General features: G+C 41.0%; 1 protein-coding gene across 1 annotated transcript in view; it reads left to right on the top strand.

Annotated features, from left to right (window-relative positions):
• Positions 1–9,439, top strand: part of KATNB1 (katanin regulatory subunit B1) — a 347,224-nt gene extending 337,785 nt beyond the window's left edge. Inside the window, exon 12 of the mRNA XM_053719531.1 lies at positions 8,598–9,439. Coding sequence (XP_053575506.1) covers positions 8,598–8,766 — 169 coding nt within the window. The 3' untranslated portion in view covers positions 8,767–9,439. The remainder of the gene's footprint in view (positions 1–8,597) is intronic.
• The last annotated feature ends 8,887 nt before the right edge of the window (positions 9,440–18,326 follow it).

Here is an 18,326-nt window from a genome sequence, read left to right as displayed (position 1 = left end):
TAAATCGATTCATTATTAACACATATTTAGCCTTGAGGAATCATTTATTCTGGGTATTTTGATATGATTATATCGGCAGGCACTGTTTTAGACACCTATTCTTTAGGGGCTTTCCCTAATCATAGTCAGAGCCTCATTTTCGCGCCGGTATGGCGCACTTGTTTTTGAGGACAGCATGGCATGCAGCTGCATGTGTGTGGAGCTCTGATACATAGAAAAGTCTTTCTGAAGGCATCATTTGGTATCGTATTCCCCTTTGGGCTTGGTTGGGTCTCAGCAAAGCAGATTCCAGGGACTGTAAAGGGGTTAAATATAAAAAACGGCTCCGGTTCCGTTATTTTAAGGGTTAAAGCTTCCAAATTTGGTGTGCAATACTTTTAAGGCTTTAAGACACTGTGGTGAAATTTTGGTGAATTTTGAACAATTCCTTCATACTTTTTCGCAATTGCAATAATAAAGTGTGTTTAGTTTAAAATTTAAAGTGACAGTAACGGTTTTATTTAAAACGTTTTTTGTGCTTTGTTATCAAGTTTATGCCTGTTTAACATGTCTGAACTACCAGATAGATTGTGTTCTGACTGTGGGGAAACCAAGGTTCCTTCTCATTTAACTATATGTATTTTATGTCATAAAAAAAAAAATTTAGTAAAAATGATGCCCAAGATGATTCCTCAAGTGAGGGGAGTAAGCATGGTACTGCATCATCCCCTCCTTCTTCTACACCATCTTGCCCATACAGGAGGCCCTAGTACATCTAGTGCGCCAATACTCCTTACTATGCAACATTTAACGGCTGTAATGGATAATTCTATCAAAGACATTTTAGCCAATATGCCCACTTATCAGCGAAAGCGCGACTGCTCTGTTTTAGAAATTCTGTAGAGCATGAGAACGCTGATGATATGGTTTCTGAAGGGCCCCTACACCAGTCTGAGGGGGCCAGGGAGGTTTTGTCTGAGGGAGAAATTTCAGATTCAGGAAACATTCTCAACAAGCTGAACCTGATGTGATTACTTTTAAATTTAAGTTGGAACATCTCCGCGCTCTGCTTAAGGAGGTGTTATCCAATTTGGATGATTGTGATTATCTGTCATTCCAGAACCACTATGTAAAATGGAAAAGTTCTTAGAGGCCCGGGGGCCCCCCGAAGCTTTTCCTATATCCAAGCGGGTGGCGTACATTGTTAGTAAAGAATGGGACAGGCCCGGTATCAGGAGAGGGCGTCGGTGATTTTGATAGCTCCTGCGTGGCCACGCAGGACTTGGTATGCAGATCTGGTGAATATGTCATCGGCTCCACCATGGAAGCTACCTTTGAGAGACCTTCTTGTTCTAGGTCCGTTCGACCCACTCCAGCTGACTGCTTGGAGATTGAACGCTTGATCTTATCAAGCGAGGGTTCTCAGATTCTGTTATTAATACTCTTGTTCAGGCCTGAAAGCCTGTAACCAGAAAAATTACCACATAATTTGGTATATCTGTTGGTGTGAATCTGCAGGATTCCCTTGGGACAAGGTTAAGATTCCTAAGAGTCTATCCTTCCTTCGAGAAGGATTGGAAAAAGGATTATCTGCAAGTTCCTTGATGGGACAGATTTCTGCCTTGTCTGTGTTACTTCACAAAAGGCTGGCAGCTGTGCCAGATGTTCTAGCCTTTGTTCAGGCTCTGGTTAGAATCAAGCCTGTTTACAAAATTTTGACTCCTCCTTGGAGTCTCAACCTAGTTCTTTCAGTTCTTCAGGGGGTTCCGTTTGAACCCTTACATTCCGTTGATATTAAGTTATTATCTTGGAAAGTTTTGTTTTTGGTCCATGCAGATAAGGTGGTTTTGCGTACTAAACCTGGTTTTCTTCCAAAAGTTGTTTCTAACAAAAACATTAACCAGGAGATAGTTGTGCCTTCTTTGTGTCCTAATCCAGTTTCAAAGAAGGAACGTTTGTTGCACAACTTGGATGTAGTTCGTGCTCTCAAATTTTACTTAGCAGCTACTAAGGATTTCAGACAAACTTTGTCTTTGTTTGTTGTTTATTCTGGTAAACGGAGAGGTCAAAAAGCAACTTCTACCTCTCTCTCCTTCTGGATTAAAAGCATTATCCGATTGGCTTATGAGACTGCCGGACGGCAGCCTCCTGAAAGAATCACAGCTCACTCCACTAGGGCTGTGGCTTCCACATGGGCCTTCAAGAACGAGGCTTCTGTTGATCAGATATGTAAGGCAGCGACTTGGTCTTCACTGCACACTTTTTCTAAATTTTACAAATTTGATACTTTTGCTTCTTCTGAGGCTATTTTTGGGAGAAAGGTTTTGCAAGCCGTGGTGCCTTCCATTTAGGTGACCTGATTTGCTCCCTCCCTTCATCCGTGTCCTAAAGCTTTGGTATTGGTTCCCACAAGTAAGGATGACGCCGTGGACCGGACACACCTATGTTGGAGAAAACAGAATTTATGTTTACCTGATAAATTACTTTCTCCAACGGTGTGTCCGGTCCACGGCCCGCCCTGGTTTTTTTAATCAGGTCTGATAATTTATTTTCTTTAACTACAGTCACCACGGTAACATATGGTTTCTCCTATGCAAATATTCCTCCTTAACGTCGGTCGAATGACTGGGGTAGGCGGAGCCTAGGAGGGATCATGTGACCAGCTTTGCTGGGCTCTTTGCCATTTCCTGTTGGGGAAGAGAATATCCCACAAGTAAGGATGACGCCGTGGACCGGACACACCGTTGGAGAAAGTAATTTATCAGGTAAACATAAATTCTGTTTTTTTGGGGTAACTCTGTATCTGCACAAGTGTTATAAAGTCTGCTGTGGTGTCTAATTAGACACATCTGATGAAGCCCTGAGTTCAGCCCGGAAAGGGGGAGGGGCGAAACGCGTAATGTGTAGAACAAGACACAGTGTGGAGAACGCCAGCATGGTGGATATGCTGTGAATCTGACGATATCAAGTGAACACAACACAACCAAGCAAGTGAAGAGCTGCATAGGCGGAATACATCGCTGTAAGTCACACCACGGATGAGATCCTACCAGGTAATACCGTAGAGTGTGTGAAGATAGCGGAGGTAAGCCATGCAGTATTAAGTCTTGCACACTGAAAGTTTAAAGTTGGAGCTGTCATTAGCACATGGGATTAAGTTTGCAACAGTACTATCCTGTGGACTCTCACATTATATCCTTAATCCGGTACCGGAACAAACACACATAATGAGATATCAAGGACGGTAATCTGTCTGAATCTTTAAACCGGAGCGTGTTCTTAACACTTAAGTGCCCGGCATCAAGAACGGACTTTCTCATGAGTTAACTATACTATGCAAATGCTAGCTCACAGTTGACAGTAGTGCACTACGCTTGGGATATGTTTGTGTGCTGTATCTTGTTGTTGCCATTTTTCTCAGCATGTATCTTTTTTGGCTTTGTTTTTATTAAAAGCATATGTTCAGCATACCTGTTTAGGATGTCATTCCTTAGTATACTGTAGGGGTGTGTTGGTGCGGCCAGGTATCCGCTTTAGCTCTTTTGATATGTTAGAGCTCTTTTCTAATTAATTTGTTTATATTCATTTAGGATTGCCAGCACAATACGCTTTACCCTTTAGTTCTATCTGTGTGCACCCTATCTCTTGTATCATAATTAGTAACATATAAGTTGCATTAGACCTTATTTCTTTAGGAGAGCATCAGACTTTATTATTATACAGTAGTTTTTGTGTTCTGACGTCTCTTAACGGGGTTTTTTGAACATAACTGAGCAACTGAATCTATCATTATGGCATTTAAACTAACTGAAGAAAAATGGGTTAGTGATATTGATGAAGCGTTTAAACCCTCCATCAATATCGACGAAACCAATATTGAAGAAAAAAGTAATGATGTATTTTCAGCATTTAAGGAATATAAGAAAAAAGCAATTAAGGAACTTAAAATCAAGTGGGAGCTAGCTAGCCTACAAAGGTATGTTAAAGAAGAACTGATCCCCAGAGGTCTGAGGATTAGACTAGACCCAGGAATAAATTTAAGAGGGGTGGAAGCAAACACTGAATTTATTCAAAAGTGGAATGCTATATTAACACGATGTACCTTAGAGTTGATGCAATTAATGATTGATGAGGATGAAAAAAGATTGGAGGAAAGTAAAATTGAGACTAATAAAATCTATGAACAGGTGAATCTTTATGCCAATGACCCAGCCTTTGATAAACTTAATAAGGAAGCTCAAAAAACCTTAGAACGTTTGCAAGGTGAAATTAAATTTAGAAAAAGGCGAAAAATGGTTAGGGATCAGGATGATTTTAAAAAAGGTACCATTTACATATATAGAAATAACAACAGTACCAGATATGCATATGACTCAGGTACAGACAACTCTGAGAATGAATTAGAGAATGCCCCCCAAAACATAAGAACTGCACTACAGGGGAGAATCCCTTTAGGGGTAGGACCCGGAGAGGAGGCAGACGAAAGAGGGGGAGGTGGTCGAGCTTATTCCAGCAGACAGAGACAAAGGAGCAGAGGAGGGAGATACAGGAGCAATCCCCAGTATCGCATGACAACCAGGAATCAGAGGAAAGAGAGTCAATTCTGGGAAAACACAAACTAACTAATATAGAAGAGGAAATGTCAGTAATCAACCTCTCCTCAGTTAGTTTAAATATGGTACACATTGAATTGTTAAAGAAAGGATTATCATTTTGTCCCTCTAATGGCTTAGATAAATTTGAATTTGTAAAAGATCTAAACCTTTTTGCAAGGAAAATATTATTGAAAAAACTTTGGGGCAATAGATCCCAGAGTTGTGGCCCTGTTGAGAGTGAGGATACAGAGGCAGTTGCAAACTTAGTATCCTTATTAGAAGAACAGGAGGAAACCGATACAGGTATCATGTACCCCAAAAAATCAAATTTTAAACCTACGTCTAAATTTATGCCCCAACTATCCTTATCTCCCAGTGTCCACACTTTTGTTAAATGTGTGGAAAGAGAAGTAGGTGACATAGGAGTTTCAGGTATAGTGAGTGACAATCTGAGTAAAAAAGAGAGAAGAGCTCTCAAAGATTTGATGAGCAAAAAAGAAATTCAGATCGAACCATCCGATAAGGGTGGGAATATCATCATCCTTAACCAGGCTGACTATGTGAAAGAAGTCCTGAGACAGCTGGGTGTAAAAGAACAATATGAGGCTGTCACTAGACATTCTTATGAAAAATCTTGTGATGATTTATTCATCATTTTGAGACAAGCAAAAGAATCAGGGTTATTGACTAAAAAAGAATTTGAATTTCTGAGTCCCACTCACCCAGTAGTCCCTACGTTCTACTGCATTCCCAAGGTGCACAAAAGCATCACACACCCACCAGGACGTCCCATAGTGTCTGGGATTGGGGGACCAACAGAGGGGATAAGTAGATATGTAGATTTTTTTCTACGTCCCTTCTTAACTGAACTGTCCTCCTATGTGCAAGACACGGGGGACGTTTTAAGAAAATTGGATAAAATTAAAATGGAACCAGATATGCTTCTACTCACTCTTGATGTGGAGTCACTGTACTCTTCTATTCCACATAAAGTAGGTTTGGAAGCAGCAGAATACTTCCTTAAGCTACGTGGAGAGGAGTACAGTGACAACACTACCTTGGTACTCCAATTATTGGAATTTGTGTTAACCAATAACATATTTATGTTTGATGGCAAATTTTTTAGACAGTTAAGGGGCACAGCCATGGGTTCGGCGTGCGCCCCCACCTATGCCTGTCTCCATCTAGGTGTCTGGGAGGCAGTTGATGTCTTCCAGGAATTAGATATATGGGTGGAGGCTCACGTCGTCCTATGGCTGCGCTATGTGGATGACATCCTAGTTTTGTGGAAAGGGGATCAAACTTCAGCCAATAAATTTGTTGAGATTCTGAACAATAACAACAGAAATTTGTTCTTAACTCACCAGATTAGTAATAAGGAAACTACTTTTTTGGATCTCAAACTCACCATTGAAGATGGATTATTAAAAAGCAAAGTGTTTCGAAAAGAAACAGCAACTAATAATCTGTTGTATGGTTCCAGCCACCACCCGGAAGCCTTAAAAAATGGCATTCCAGTGGGGCAGTTCTTGAGGCTCAAGAGGTGCTGCTCCACTGAACAAGATTTTGAAAGGCAGGCCGGAGAGATGGCTCAGAGGTTCCTTCAGAGAGGGTACTCTAAGAATCAAGTTAAGAAAGGATGGCTTAGAGCTAGGCAAAAACCCAGAAATGAATTATTATATAAAACAACTGAAAAGCCTAAGGAAGAGAATAGTATTCATTTAATAACAAAATATAATTCCCATTGGAACAAATTGCGGAATATCCTTAATAAACACTGGCACATTTTATTAAATGATAGTTCAGTTGCTAAATTCATTTCTGAGTACCCACTGCTTACAGCCAAAAGAGCTCCTAGTATTAAGGATAAATTGGTTCGTAGTGAGTTCCAAAGAGACACCCCAAAAAATTGGCTAACACAGGCACAGACTAGAAAAGGTTGCGAACCTTGTGGCAGATGTGTGTACTGCAAGTACATCGTTAAAGCCTCAAATTTTTGCACTGAATATTCAGATAGGTCTTACCACATCAATGAAAGAATAGTCTGCAATACCTCAAATGTCATTTATATGTTACACTGTTCGTGTCCCAAATTTTACATTGGGAAAACGACACGCGAATTAAAAGAAAGGGTGAGGGAACACAGAGATAGCATTAAAGATAAGGAGTCAGACAGTCCAGTGGCCAGACACTTCCAAAAAATGCATGACTCTGATTTCTCTCTCCTAAGAGTATTGGGTATTGAACACATCAAACCAAGGAGGAGAGGAGGTAATATTGACCAATTACTGCTCCAGCATGAGTCACGCTGGATGTACAGACTCAACACCCTCTCTCCCTTTGGTTTAAATGAAAAAATCGAATTTTCCTGTTTTCTATAAGTATTCCTTATCTATTAACACTGTTAGAAAATGTGTATGAAATAATACACGGCAGCTTAGTAATGGGCATGAAGACATGTTCACATAAGTGATTCTCAGTGTACATTTAAATCTAATGCTGTATTTTATCAGTATATTATAAGCAGTTTTCAAAAGTGTGTGAATTGCAAAATGCCATATTTGTATAGATTAGTTGTATATTAAATGTGTAGTGTAACCTAATTGTAGCCATTGAAATGTACATGCACTATACACTTCCCTTTAACATACAGGAAGGAGGTGTAACTTTGTATCTGCACAAGTGTTATAAAGTCTGCTGTGGTGTCTAATTAGACACATCTGATGAAGCCCTGAGTTCAGCCCGGAAAGGGGGAGGGGCGAAACGCGTAATGTGTAGAACAAGACACAGTGTGGAGAACGCCAGCATGGTGGATATGCTGTGAATCTGACGATATCAAGTGAACACAACACAACCAAGCAAGTGAAGAGCTGCATAGGCGGAATACATCGCTGTAAGTCACACCACGGATGAGATCCTACCAGGTAATACCGTAGAGTGTGTGAAGATAGCGGAGGTAAGCCATGCAGTATTAAGTCTTGCACACTGAAAGTTTAAAGTTGGAGCTGTCATTAGCACATGGGATTAAGTTTGCAACAGTACTAGTACTATCCTGTGGACTCTCACATTATATCCTTAATCCGGTACCGGAACAAACACACATAATGAGATATCAAGGACGGTAATCTGTCTGAATCTTTAAACCGGAGCGTGTTCTTAACACTTAAGTGCCCGGCATCAAGAACGGACTTTCTCATGAGTTAACTATACTATGCAAATGCTAGCTCACAGTTGACAGTAGTGCACTACGCTTGGGATATGTTTGTGTGCTGTATCTTGTTGTTGCCATTTTTCTCAGCATGTATCTTTTTTGGCTTTGTTTTTATTAAAAGCATATGTTCAGCATACCTGTTTAGGATGTCATTCCTTAGTATACTGTAGGGGTGTGTTGGTGCGGCCAGGTATCCGCTTTAGCTCTTTTGATATGTTAGAGCTCTTTTCTAATTAATTTGTTTATATTCATTTAGGATTGCCAGCACAATACGCTTTACCCTTTAGTTCTATCTGTGTGCACCCTATCTCTTGTATCATATATATATATATATATATATATATATATATATGTGTGTGTGTGTGTGTATATATATATATGTGTATGTGTGTGTGTGTGTGTGTATATATATATATATGTGTATGTGTGTGTGTGTGTTTGTGTGTATATATATATATATATATATATATATGTGTGTGTGTGTATATATATATATGTTTATATATATATATATATATATATATATATGTATATATATATATATATGTATATATATATTTAATTTAAGAATAGACGTATGTATCTTTGTGGTACCAGGAGATTCTGTTCAATTAACACAAGGCCTTTTTTTCTTAATTCGAAACAAGGTGATTAGAATTCTCACTGGGAAAGTATATAATTGTTTAAAGAACACATCTTGTTTTTTTTATTGTTTTACTGAGACATTTGTGGGGGTATGAGATTTCAACATAGTGAGCCATAAATAATAATGTTTTATATATATATGTGTGTGTGTGTGTTTTTATAAAAAGTAATCAATCTTTTCAATGTCCCCTTTTTCAATACAGGCTTTCAAAATGCAAGCTCTGTTACAAGCAGTTGCGCACCTTGAGTCAGATGGTGAAAAGCAGAGCGTCACAGAGTGGCCGTCATGGCAGTGCTTTCCAAGAGCTCCACCTTCTTATGACTGGTCTGGAATGACAAACACCTGTCCTATTCATATATACCAGACATAATGGGAAAGTCGCTGCTAAAAAGTGCTCATTGATGGACTTTGAAGAAAAGCAATTTAGAATGTGAATCACTCAGCTATTTGTCATCTTAACGTTCTAGAACTGTATATTTAATTATTTTATACAGATTCATTCTTTGCTTCAGTATAAGCATTTTTATTTATCTGTAACACCTGTGTTTAAAACACTGAACTATTCTCTAATGATTTGCTAGGGCCACAGCCACATTTAACATCATCTGATACACAACATCCTGATTCTGCAACCATGAAACAGATGTGCACTAAACCACTCCTATGGTACAGCTAAGAACCTAGATATCACTGGACCTCTTTTGTCAGAAGCAGTCTTAGCATGACCCAAATTTCTCCATGCCAAGCACAAGTGTAATATTTACTCTCTGGTTTCCAAATGTACTTGTGGCCTTAACAGAAATGAAATGAAGTTAAGCATCAGCAGGTGAATGTGCCTGAGTGTACAAATCCACTTGTTCTTCCCTTACAGGAATGCACCTTTTTATCTATTTCTTTCCACCTGAGAGAGTATTGCGTGAATGTGATCTTGTCTGTTGTCCTGAAGCTGTTTTTGTTTACCTTGTAATTTATAAACCATTTTAATTAAAAAGAAGTTTCATATTTTAATGTGCATTACATTTTGAATGAGTCCTCTGCTGCCAACATTTATATCCCTCCTACATTATTTATCCCTCCTACTTCCCTCTCCCTCCCACAAGTACGTATAACCAGGACTGCCATCAATACATTTTTCTTTTTTTGGTTGGGTTCCTGGACTGGCACCACCAAGAAAGAAAGTGAATTTATAAAGGTTTCTATGGCGTTGAGAGTCCACAAAATCCATTATTCTTGGGAACCAATATCCAAGCCGTGGAGTCCGCTAAAAAATGAGTGGGACAAAAAAAAATAAAGGCAGGCACCTATTTATCCAGTACAACCGCCTGAAAGACGTTCATTCCAAAAGCTGCCTCCGCCGATGCAAAAACAACGAAGTGATAAGATTTGGAAAATGTATGCAATGAGGGCAAGGTTGCAGCCTTGCAAATCTGTTCTATAGAATCCTCTTTACTAAAAGCCCAGGAAGTAGAAACAGAACGCGTAGAATGAGCCGTGATTCGTAAATGAAGCTGCTGACCCGCCTCTATATAAACGCTGCAAATCATACTTCTTAACCAGGAAGAACGAAACAGAAGACGCCTTTTGTCCCCTCCGCTTACCAGAGAACAAAACAAACTAGAGGACTGACAGATTTTTTGTCGTCTATAAATAAAACTTTAAAGCGCTAACCACATCCAAATTATGCAATAACCTAAATAGTTTTTTTATTAGGATATAAAGAAGGAACAATATTCTCCTGCTTTTATGTTTTATAGAAGAAACCCCCTTGGGAAGAAACCCTGACAAAGTACGCAAAACACTGCTTTGTCCTGATGAAAAACCAAATAGGAAAATTTACAACAAAGGGCAGATAACTCCGAAACACTCCTAGCTGAGCAAATGGCTACCAAAAACTTTCCAAGACGACAATTGATATGCAAATAATCCATACTTTAGATTGGGGTTATTCTTGGCATTCAGTTAGAATTCCTTGTATTTTACAGTTTCTCTAGAATAGTTTAGGTAAAGGTGTTTTCTTTCTGATCACACGGTGAGTCCACGGAATCCTCAATTACTGTTGGGAATATCACTCCTGGCCAGCAGGAGGAGGCAAAGAGCTCCACAGCAAAGCTTTTAAGTATCACTTTCCTTCCCATAAACCCCAGTCATTCTCTTTGCCTCTAGTGCAAGGAGGAGGTGAAGTAATTAGGTGTCTAATTATGATTCTTCTATTAAGATTTTTTTATTTTGAAGTCAGGGCAGGATTGCTCTGATCTTCCATCACAATTTGGGTATAGCTGTACTCCACGTTATTCTCTTCAGCAGGGCTGTGGTAGCTTTAAAGCATATAGGAACTTGTAAAGTGTGCTTTGCTTTTCCTAACAGATTGCTGCCCTATGTCAGAATACCAGAGTAGGCTTACTCTGTTAATTCATTTCTCCACCGGTCTCTGTGAGGAGTGGCATCCACTGTTCCCTCTAAGGTGCGCGGCAGCGCACCTTCCCTCCCTGTGTAGCGCAGGCAGTACATCAGGCCGCGCAAAACAGGAGAATATGGAAAGTGATTTATTTATTTTTTATTTAATTACTGATGGCCTCCAGGAAAACGGCATGAAAGAACACTGTGACCGTTTAAATAAAAAGTCCCTCCGGTCCGGTGTAGCACAGCTTGATCTGTTTCCTGTACACTGAGGGGGAAGGATTTAAGCTGACAGTTGTGTGCATAAATCACACAGCGCTGTCAGAGACCGGGAGAATTCACACACGGAGGGTGTTGGGCAGCAAGCTATAAGCACTTGCAATGAAATGAAGAATGTCAGAGGACGCAGGCCCGGCGCTTGCATAAAGGCAATCTAGGCAACTGCCTTAGAGCGCCCCAGCATTGGGGTGCTAAATTGGAAAAAGGCAACTGCCTTAGAGCGCCCCAGCATTGGGGTGCTAAATTGGAGAAAGCAAAGCAGTCATTTATAAAAAAATTGTTTTTTTTTAACATTTTATCAGTGGCGGAACTTCCAGGATCCAAAAGGTCGCATAAAACATTTGCGGCCACCAGACCCTGGAGATCCGCCACTTTAGGACTCCCAGCAGGCTGCCAGCACTGCAGCACCATTTTCCTCTTAGGTGCCACTGTACAGTGCCAGTTAAGCTCCTCCTCCATCCGGTCCCTCCTCCATCCGGTCCCTAACACGCTCACAGTGCTCACCCACCACTTATCCCTCTAGCCTAGTCTCTTCCATCCCGGCCGGCATTGCGCAGCGCAGACACGTGACAGAGCAGACAGTGTGTTCAAGTTCAGGCAGGCCAGCAGTCAAGTTGGGGACTAAGTTCAAGACAGAGCTTGCTGTGTGTCACCCCGATCTGGCGCCGCACTCCTCATATGCTCAATAATTCCTTGGCGGCGGCGGGCACTCTCTAGCTGTCTCCTCAGACTGTGAGTACCGCAGGTTGTTAGGGAACTGAACTGGCCTGGCTGCATGTATCCCTGGACCCTAATTAACTGTATTATATATAGTATACATTTAATTTCAGATATCACACTGCCATGTACAACAGAGAACAGTAAAATTATGCGTGCACATTATCACTACAATTAGTCCCCAACTTGACTGCTATAAATAAATCACAATAAAAATGATAAAAAGTCAACTGTATATATAAGAATAAATATACATTTTAAAAAAAATAATCTTGTGTTAATAATCATTTGATATTAAAACTTTTTATGGGTTAATATGTTGCAAATGATTAACCCATAAAAAGTTTTAATATCGAATGATTATTTACACAATATTTTTTTTTCTAGTATGTACTGTATATATTCTTATATATACAGTTGGCTCTTTATCATTTACAGTATATTGTGATTTATTTATATAATTATACTATAAATTGTAGTGATAATGTACACACATTATAATTTTACTGTTCTTTGTTGTACATGGCAGTGCAAATAAAGTTTATTTCTCCTGTTAAGTGTGGTCAGTCCACGGGTCATCATTACTTCTGGAATATTATCTCCTCCCCTACAGGAAGTGCAAGAGGATTCACCCAGCAGAGCTGCTATATAGCTCCTCCCCTCTACGTCACCTCCAGTCATTCTCTTGCACCCAACGAATAGATAGGATGTGTGAGAGGACTGTGGTGATTTAATTAGTTTATTAACTTAAATCAAAAGTTTGTTATTTTATAATAGCACCGGAGTGTGTTATTCATTCTCTGGTAGAATTTGAAGAAGAATCTACCGGAGTTTTTTCTATGATTTTAGCCGGAGTAGTTAAGATCATATTGCTGTTTCTCGGCCATCTGAGGAGAGGTAAACTTCAGATCAGGGGACAGCAGGCAGATTAATCTGCAAAGAGGTATGTAGCAGTTTGTTATTTTCTGACATGGAATTGATGAGAAAATCCTGCCATACCGTTATAATGTAAACTCAGCCTTAAATGCAGTAGATGTAGCTGGTATCAGGCTGTCATGTATGTATATTTTACACTTCAGTATTCTGGGGAATGGTACTTCACTGGATTTATACTGTATGCATAGACTTAACCTAATTTGCAGGGACTTGCAATAGGTTTTAAATAACAATTAATTTATTGAGGTTAAACGTTTTTTTGCTGGCATGTAAAAACGTTTATTTCTCTGAGGTACTGGGTGAAAAAATGTTTTGGGCACTATTTTTTCCACTTGGCAATAGTTTTTGTTTAAATTAAAGCAGTTCACTGATCTCTCTCACTGTTATGTGTGAGGGGGAGGGGGCATTTTTGGCGCTTTTACTACGCATCAAAAAAAACTCAGTCAGAGGTTCATTTTCTTACAGAACTCAGGGATCTCCAAAGCCTTTTTTGAGGGAGGTAATCATCACAGCAGAGCTGTGAAGATTGTAGTTGACTGTGATAAAAAACGTTTATTTGTGTATTTTTTTTCTGCTGCCTGGGTTAGTTATCCTTTGCTAATGGGAACAATCCTTTGCTAAAATTGTATATTTCTGACAAAGATTGATGCTATAACTTAATTATTTTCAACTGTCATAATTTTTTCTGTGCTTCTTATAGGCACAGTTCGTTTTCATATTATTGTAAATTACTTAAAAAAGCATTTCCAAGTTGCTAGTTAATTGCTAGTGTGTTAAACATGTCAGATTCAGAGGAAGATACATGTGCTATATGTGCTAATGCCAAAGTGGAGCCCAATAGAAGTTTATGTACTAACTGTATTGATGCTACTTTAAATAAAAGTCAATCTGTACAAATTGAACATATTTCACCAGACAACGAGGGGAGAGTTATGCCGACTAACTCGCCTCACGTGTCAGTACCTACATCTCCCGCTCGGGAGGTGCGTGATATTGTAGCGCCGAGTACATCTGGGCGGCCATTTCAAATCACATTACAGGATATGGCTACTGTTATGACTGAAGTTTTGGCTAAATTACCAGAACTTAGAGGCAAGCGTGATCACTCTGGGGTGAGAACAGAGTGCGCTGATAATATTAGGGCCATGTCAGACACTGCGTCACAGGCGGCAGAACATGAGGACGGAGAACTTCATTCTGTGGGTGACGGTTCTGATCCAAATAGATTGGATTCAGATATTTCAAATTTTAAATTTAAGCTGGAAAACCTCCGTGTATTACTAGGGGAGGTGTTAGCGGCTCTGAATGATTGTAACACAGTTGCAATACCAGAGAAAATGTGTAGGTTGGATAAATATTTTGCGGTACCGACGAGTACTGATGTTTTTCCTATACCTAAGAGACTTACTGAAATTGTTACTAAGGAGTGGGATAGGCCCGGTGTACCGTTCTCACCCCCTCCGATATTTAGAAAAATGTTTCCAATAGACGCCACCACACGGGACTTATGGCAAACGGTCCCTAAGGTGGAGGGAGCAGTTTCTACTTTAGCTAAGCGTACCACTATCCCGGTGGAGGATAGCTGTGCCTTTTCAGATCCAATGGATAAAAAATTAGAGGGTTACCTTAAGAAAATGTTTGTTCAACAAGGTTTTATATTGCAACCTCTTGCATGTATTGCGCCTGTCACGGCTGCAGCAGCATTTTGGTTTGAGTCTCTGGAAGAGACACTTCAATCATCTACACTAGATGAGATTACAGACAAACTTAAAGCCCTTAAGTTAGCTAACTCATTTATTTCAGATGCCGTAGTACATTTAACTAAACTTACGGCTAAGAATTCCGGATTTGCCATTCAGGCACGCAGAGCACTGTGGCTAAAATCCTGGTCAGCTGATGTTACTTCTAAATCTAAATTGCTTAATATACCTTTCAAAGGGCAAACCTTGTTCGGGCCCGGGTTGAAGGAGATTATCGCTGACATTACAGGAGGTAAAGGCCATGCCCTGCCTCAGGACAAAGCCAAACCTAGGGCTAGACAGTCTAATTTTCGTTCCTTTCGTAATTTCAAAGCAAGAACAGCATCAACCTCCTCTGCACCAAAACAGGAAGGAGCTGTTGCTCGCTACAGACAAGGCTGGAAACCTAACCAGTCCTGGAACAAGGGCAAGCAGGCCAGGAAACCTGCTGCTGCCCCTAAGACAGCATGAATCGAGGGCCCCCGATCCGGGACCGGATCTAGTAGGGGGCAGACTTTCTCTCTTCGCCCAGGCTTGGGCAAGAGATGTTCAGGATCCCTGGGCGTTAGAAATCATATCTCAGGGATACCTTCTGGACTTCAAATCCTTTCCCCCAAGAGGGAGATTTCATCTGTCAAGGTTATCAACAAACCAAATAAAGAAAGAAGCGTTCCTACGCTGCGTACAAGATCTTTTATTAATGGGAGTGATCCATCCAGTTCCGCGGTCGGAACAGGGACAAGGGTTTTACTCAAATCTGTTTGTAGTTCCCAAAAAAGAGGGAACTTTCAGGCCAATCTTGGATTTAAAGATCCTAAACAAATTCCTAAGAGTTCCATCGTTCAAGATGGAAACGATTCGAACAATTTTGCCCATGATCCAAGAGGGTCAGTACATGACCACAGTGGATTTAAAGGATGCTTACCTTCACATACCGATTCACAGAAATCATTACCGGTATCTAAGGTTTGCCTTTCTAGACAGGCATTACCAGTTTGTAGCTCTTCCATTCGGACTGGCTACGGCTCCAAGAATCTTCACAAAGGTTCTGGGTACTCTTCTGGCGGTACTAAGACCGCAAGGAATTTCGGTAGCTCCGTACCTAGACGACATTCTGATACAAGCTTCAAGCTTTCAAACTGCCAAGTCTCATACAGAGTTAGTACTGGCATTTCTAAGGTCGCATGGATGGAAGGTGAACGAAAAGAAGAGTTCTCTCTTTCCACTCACAAGAGTTCCCTTCTTGGGGACTCTGATAGATTCTGTAGAAATGAAGATTTACCTGACAGAAGACAGGTTAACAAAGCTTCAAAATGCATGCCGTGTCCTTCATTCCATTCAACACCCGTCAGTAGCTCAATGCATGGAGGTGATCGGCTTAATGGTAGCGGCAATGGACGTAGTACCTTTTGCACGCCTACATCTCAGACCGCTGCAATTGTGCATGCTAAGTCAGTGGAATGGGGATTACTCAGATTTGTCCCCCACTCTGAATCTGAATCAAGAGACCAGAAATTCTCTTCTATGGTGGCTTTATCGGCCACACCTGTCCAGGGGGATGCCATTCAGCAGGCCAGACTGGACAATTGTAACAACAGACGCCAGCCTACTAGGTTGGGGCGCTGTCTGGAATTCTCTGAAGGCTCAGGGACTATGGAATCAGGAGGAGAGTCTCCTTCCAATAAACATTCTGGAATTGAGAGCAGTTCTCAATGCCCTTCTGGCTTGGCCCCAGTTAACAACTCGGGGGTTCATCAGGTTTCAGTCGGACAACATCACGACTGTAGCTTACATCAACCATCAGGGAGGGACAAGAAGCTCCCTAGCAATGATGGAAGTATCAAAGATAATTCGCTGGGCAGAGTCTCACTCTTGCCACCTGTCTGCAATCCACATCCCGGGAGTGGTGAACTGGGAGGCGGATTTCTTAAGTCGTCAGACTTTTCATCCGGGGGAGTGGGAACTTCATCCGGAGGTCTTTGCCCAGATACTTCGACGTTGGGGCAAACCAGAGATAGATCTCATGGCGTCTCGTCAGAACGCCAAGCTTCCTCGCTACGGGTCCAGATCCAGGGATCCGGGAGCGGTTCTGATAGATGCTTTGACAGCACCTTGGACCTTCGGGATGGCTTATGTGTTTCCACCCTTCCCGATGCTTCCTCGATTGATTGCCAGAATCAAACAGGAGAGAGCATCAGTGATTCTAATAGCACCTGCATGGCCACGCAGGACTTGGTATGCAGATCTAGTGGACATGTCATCCTGTCCGCCTTGGTCTCTACCTCTGAAACAGGACCTTCTGATCCAGGGTCCATTCAAACATCAAAATCTAACTTCTCTGAAGCTGACTGCTTGGAAATTGAACGCTTGGTTTTATCAAAACGTGGGTTTTCTGAGCCAGTTATTGATACCTTAATACAGGCTAGGAAGCCTGTTACCAGAAGGATTTACCATAAAATATGGCGTAAATACTTATATTGGTGCGAATCCAAGAGTTACTCATGGAGTAAGGTTAGGATTCCAAGGATATTGTCTTTTCTACAAGAAGGTTTAGAAAAGGGGTTATCCGCTAGTTCTTTAAAGGGACAGATTTCAGCTCTGTCCATTCTTTTACACAAACGTCTGTCAGAAGTTCCGGACGTTCAAGCTTTTTGTCAGGCTTTAGCTAGGATCAAGCCTGTGTTTAAAACTGTTGCTCCGCCATGGAGTTTGAACTCAGTTCTTAATGTTTTACAGGGTGTTCCGTTTGAACCCCTTCATTCCATTGATATCAAGTTGTTATCTTGGAAAGTTCTGTTTTTAATGGCTATTTCCTCGGCTCGAAGAGTCTCTGAGTTATCGGCCTTACATTGTGATTCTCCTTATCTGATTTTTCATTCAGACAAGGTAGTTCTGCGTACTAAACCTGGGTTCCTACCTAAGGTGGTCACTAACAGGAATATCAATCAAGAGATTGTTGTTCCATCCTTGTGTCCTAATCCTTCCTCGAAGAAGGAACGTCTGCTACACAATCTAGATGTAGTCCGTGCCCTGAAATTTTATCTACAGGCAACTAAGGAGTTTCGTCAAACGTCTTCCCTGTTTGTCGTTTATTCTGGCCAGAGGAGAGGTCAAAAAGCTTCGGCTACCTCTCTCTCGTTTTGGCTTCGTAGCATAATACGATTAGCCTATGAGACTGCTGGACAGCAGCCTCCTGAAAGAATTACAGCTCATTCTACTAGAGCTGTGGCTTCCACTTGGGCCTTTAAGAATGAGGCTTCTGTTGAACAGATTTGCAAGGCTGCAACTTGGTCTTCTCTTCATACTTTTTCCAAATTTTACAAATTTGACACTTTTGCTTCTTCGGAGGCTGTTTTTGGGAGAAAGGTTCTTCAGGCAGTGGTTCCCTCCGTATAAAGAGCCTGCCTGTCCCTCCCGTCATCCGTGTACTTTTGCTTTGGTATTGGTATCCCAGAAGTAATGATGACCCGTGGACTGACCACACTTAACAGGAGAAAACAAAATTTATGCTTACCTGATAAATTCATTTCTCCTGTAGTGTGGTCAGTCCACGGCCCGCCCTGTTTTTTATGGCAGGCTAAAAAAATTTTTTGGATTATACTCCAGTCACCACTACACCCTTGGGCTTCTCCTTTCTCGTTGGTCCTTTGGTCGAATGACTGGAGGTGACGTAGAGGGGAGGAGCTATATAGCAGCTCTGCTGGGTGAATCCTCTTGCACTTCCTGTAGGGGAGGAGATAATATCCCAGAAGTAATGATGACCCGTGGACTGACCACACTACAGGAGAAATGAATTTATCAGGTAAGCATAAATTTTGTTTTTGTCA

The sequence above is a fragment of the Bombina bombina genome, chromosome 1 (assembly GCF_027579735.1).
Source record: "Bombina bombina isolate aBomBom1 chromosome 1, aBomBom1.pri, whole genome shotgun sequence".
Lineage (NCBI taxonomy): Eukaryota > Metazoa > Chordata > Amphibia > Anura > Bombinatoridae > Bombina > Bombina bombina.
Note: the sequence above shows the minus strand (reverse complement) of the source record. Positions and strands in the feature narration are given on the sequence as shown.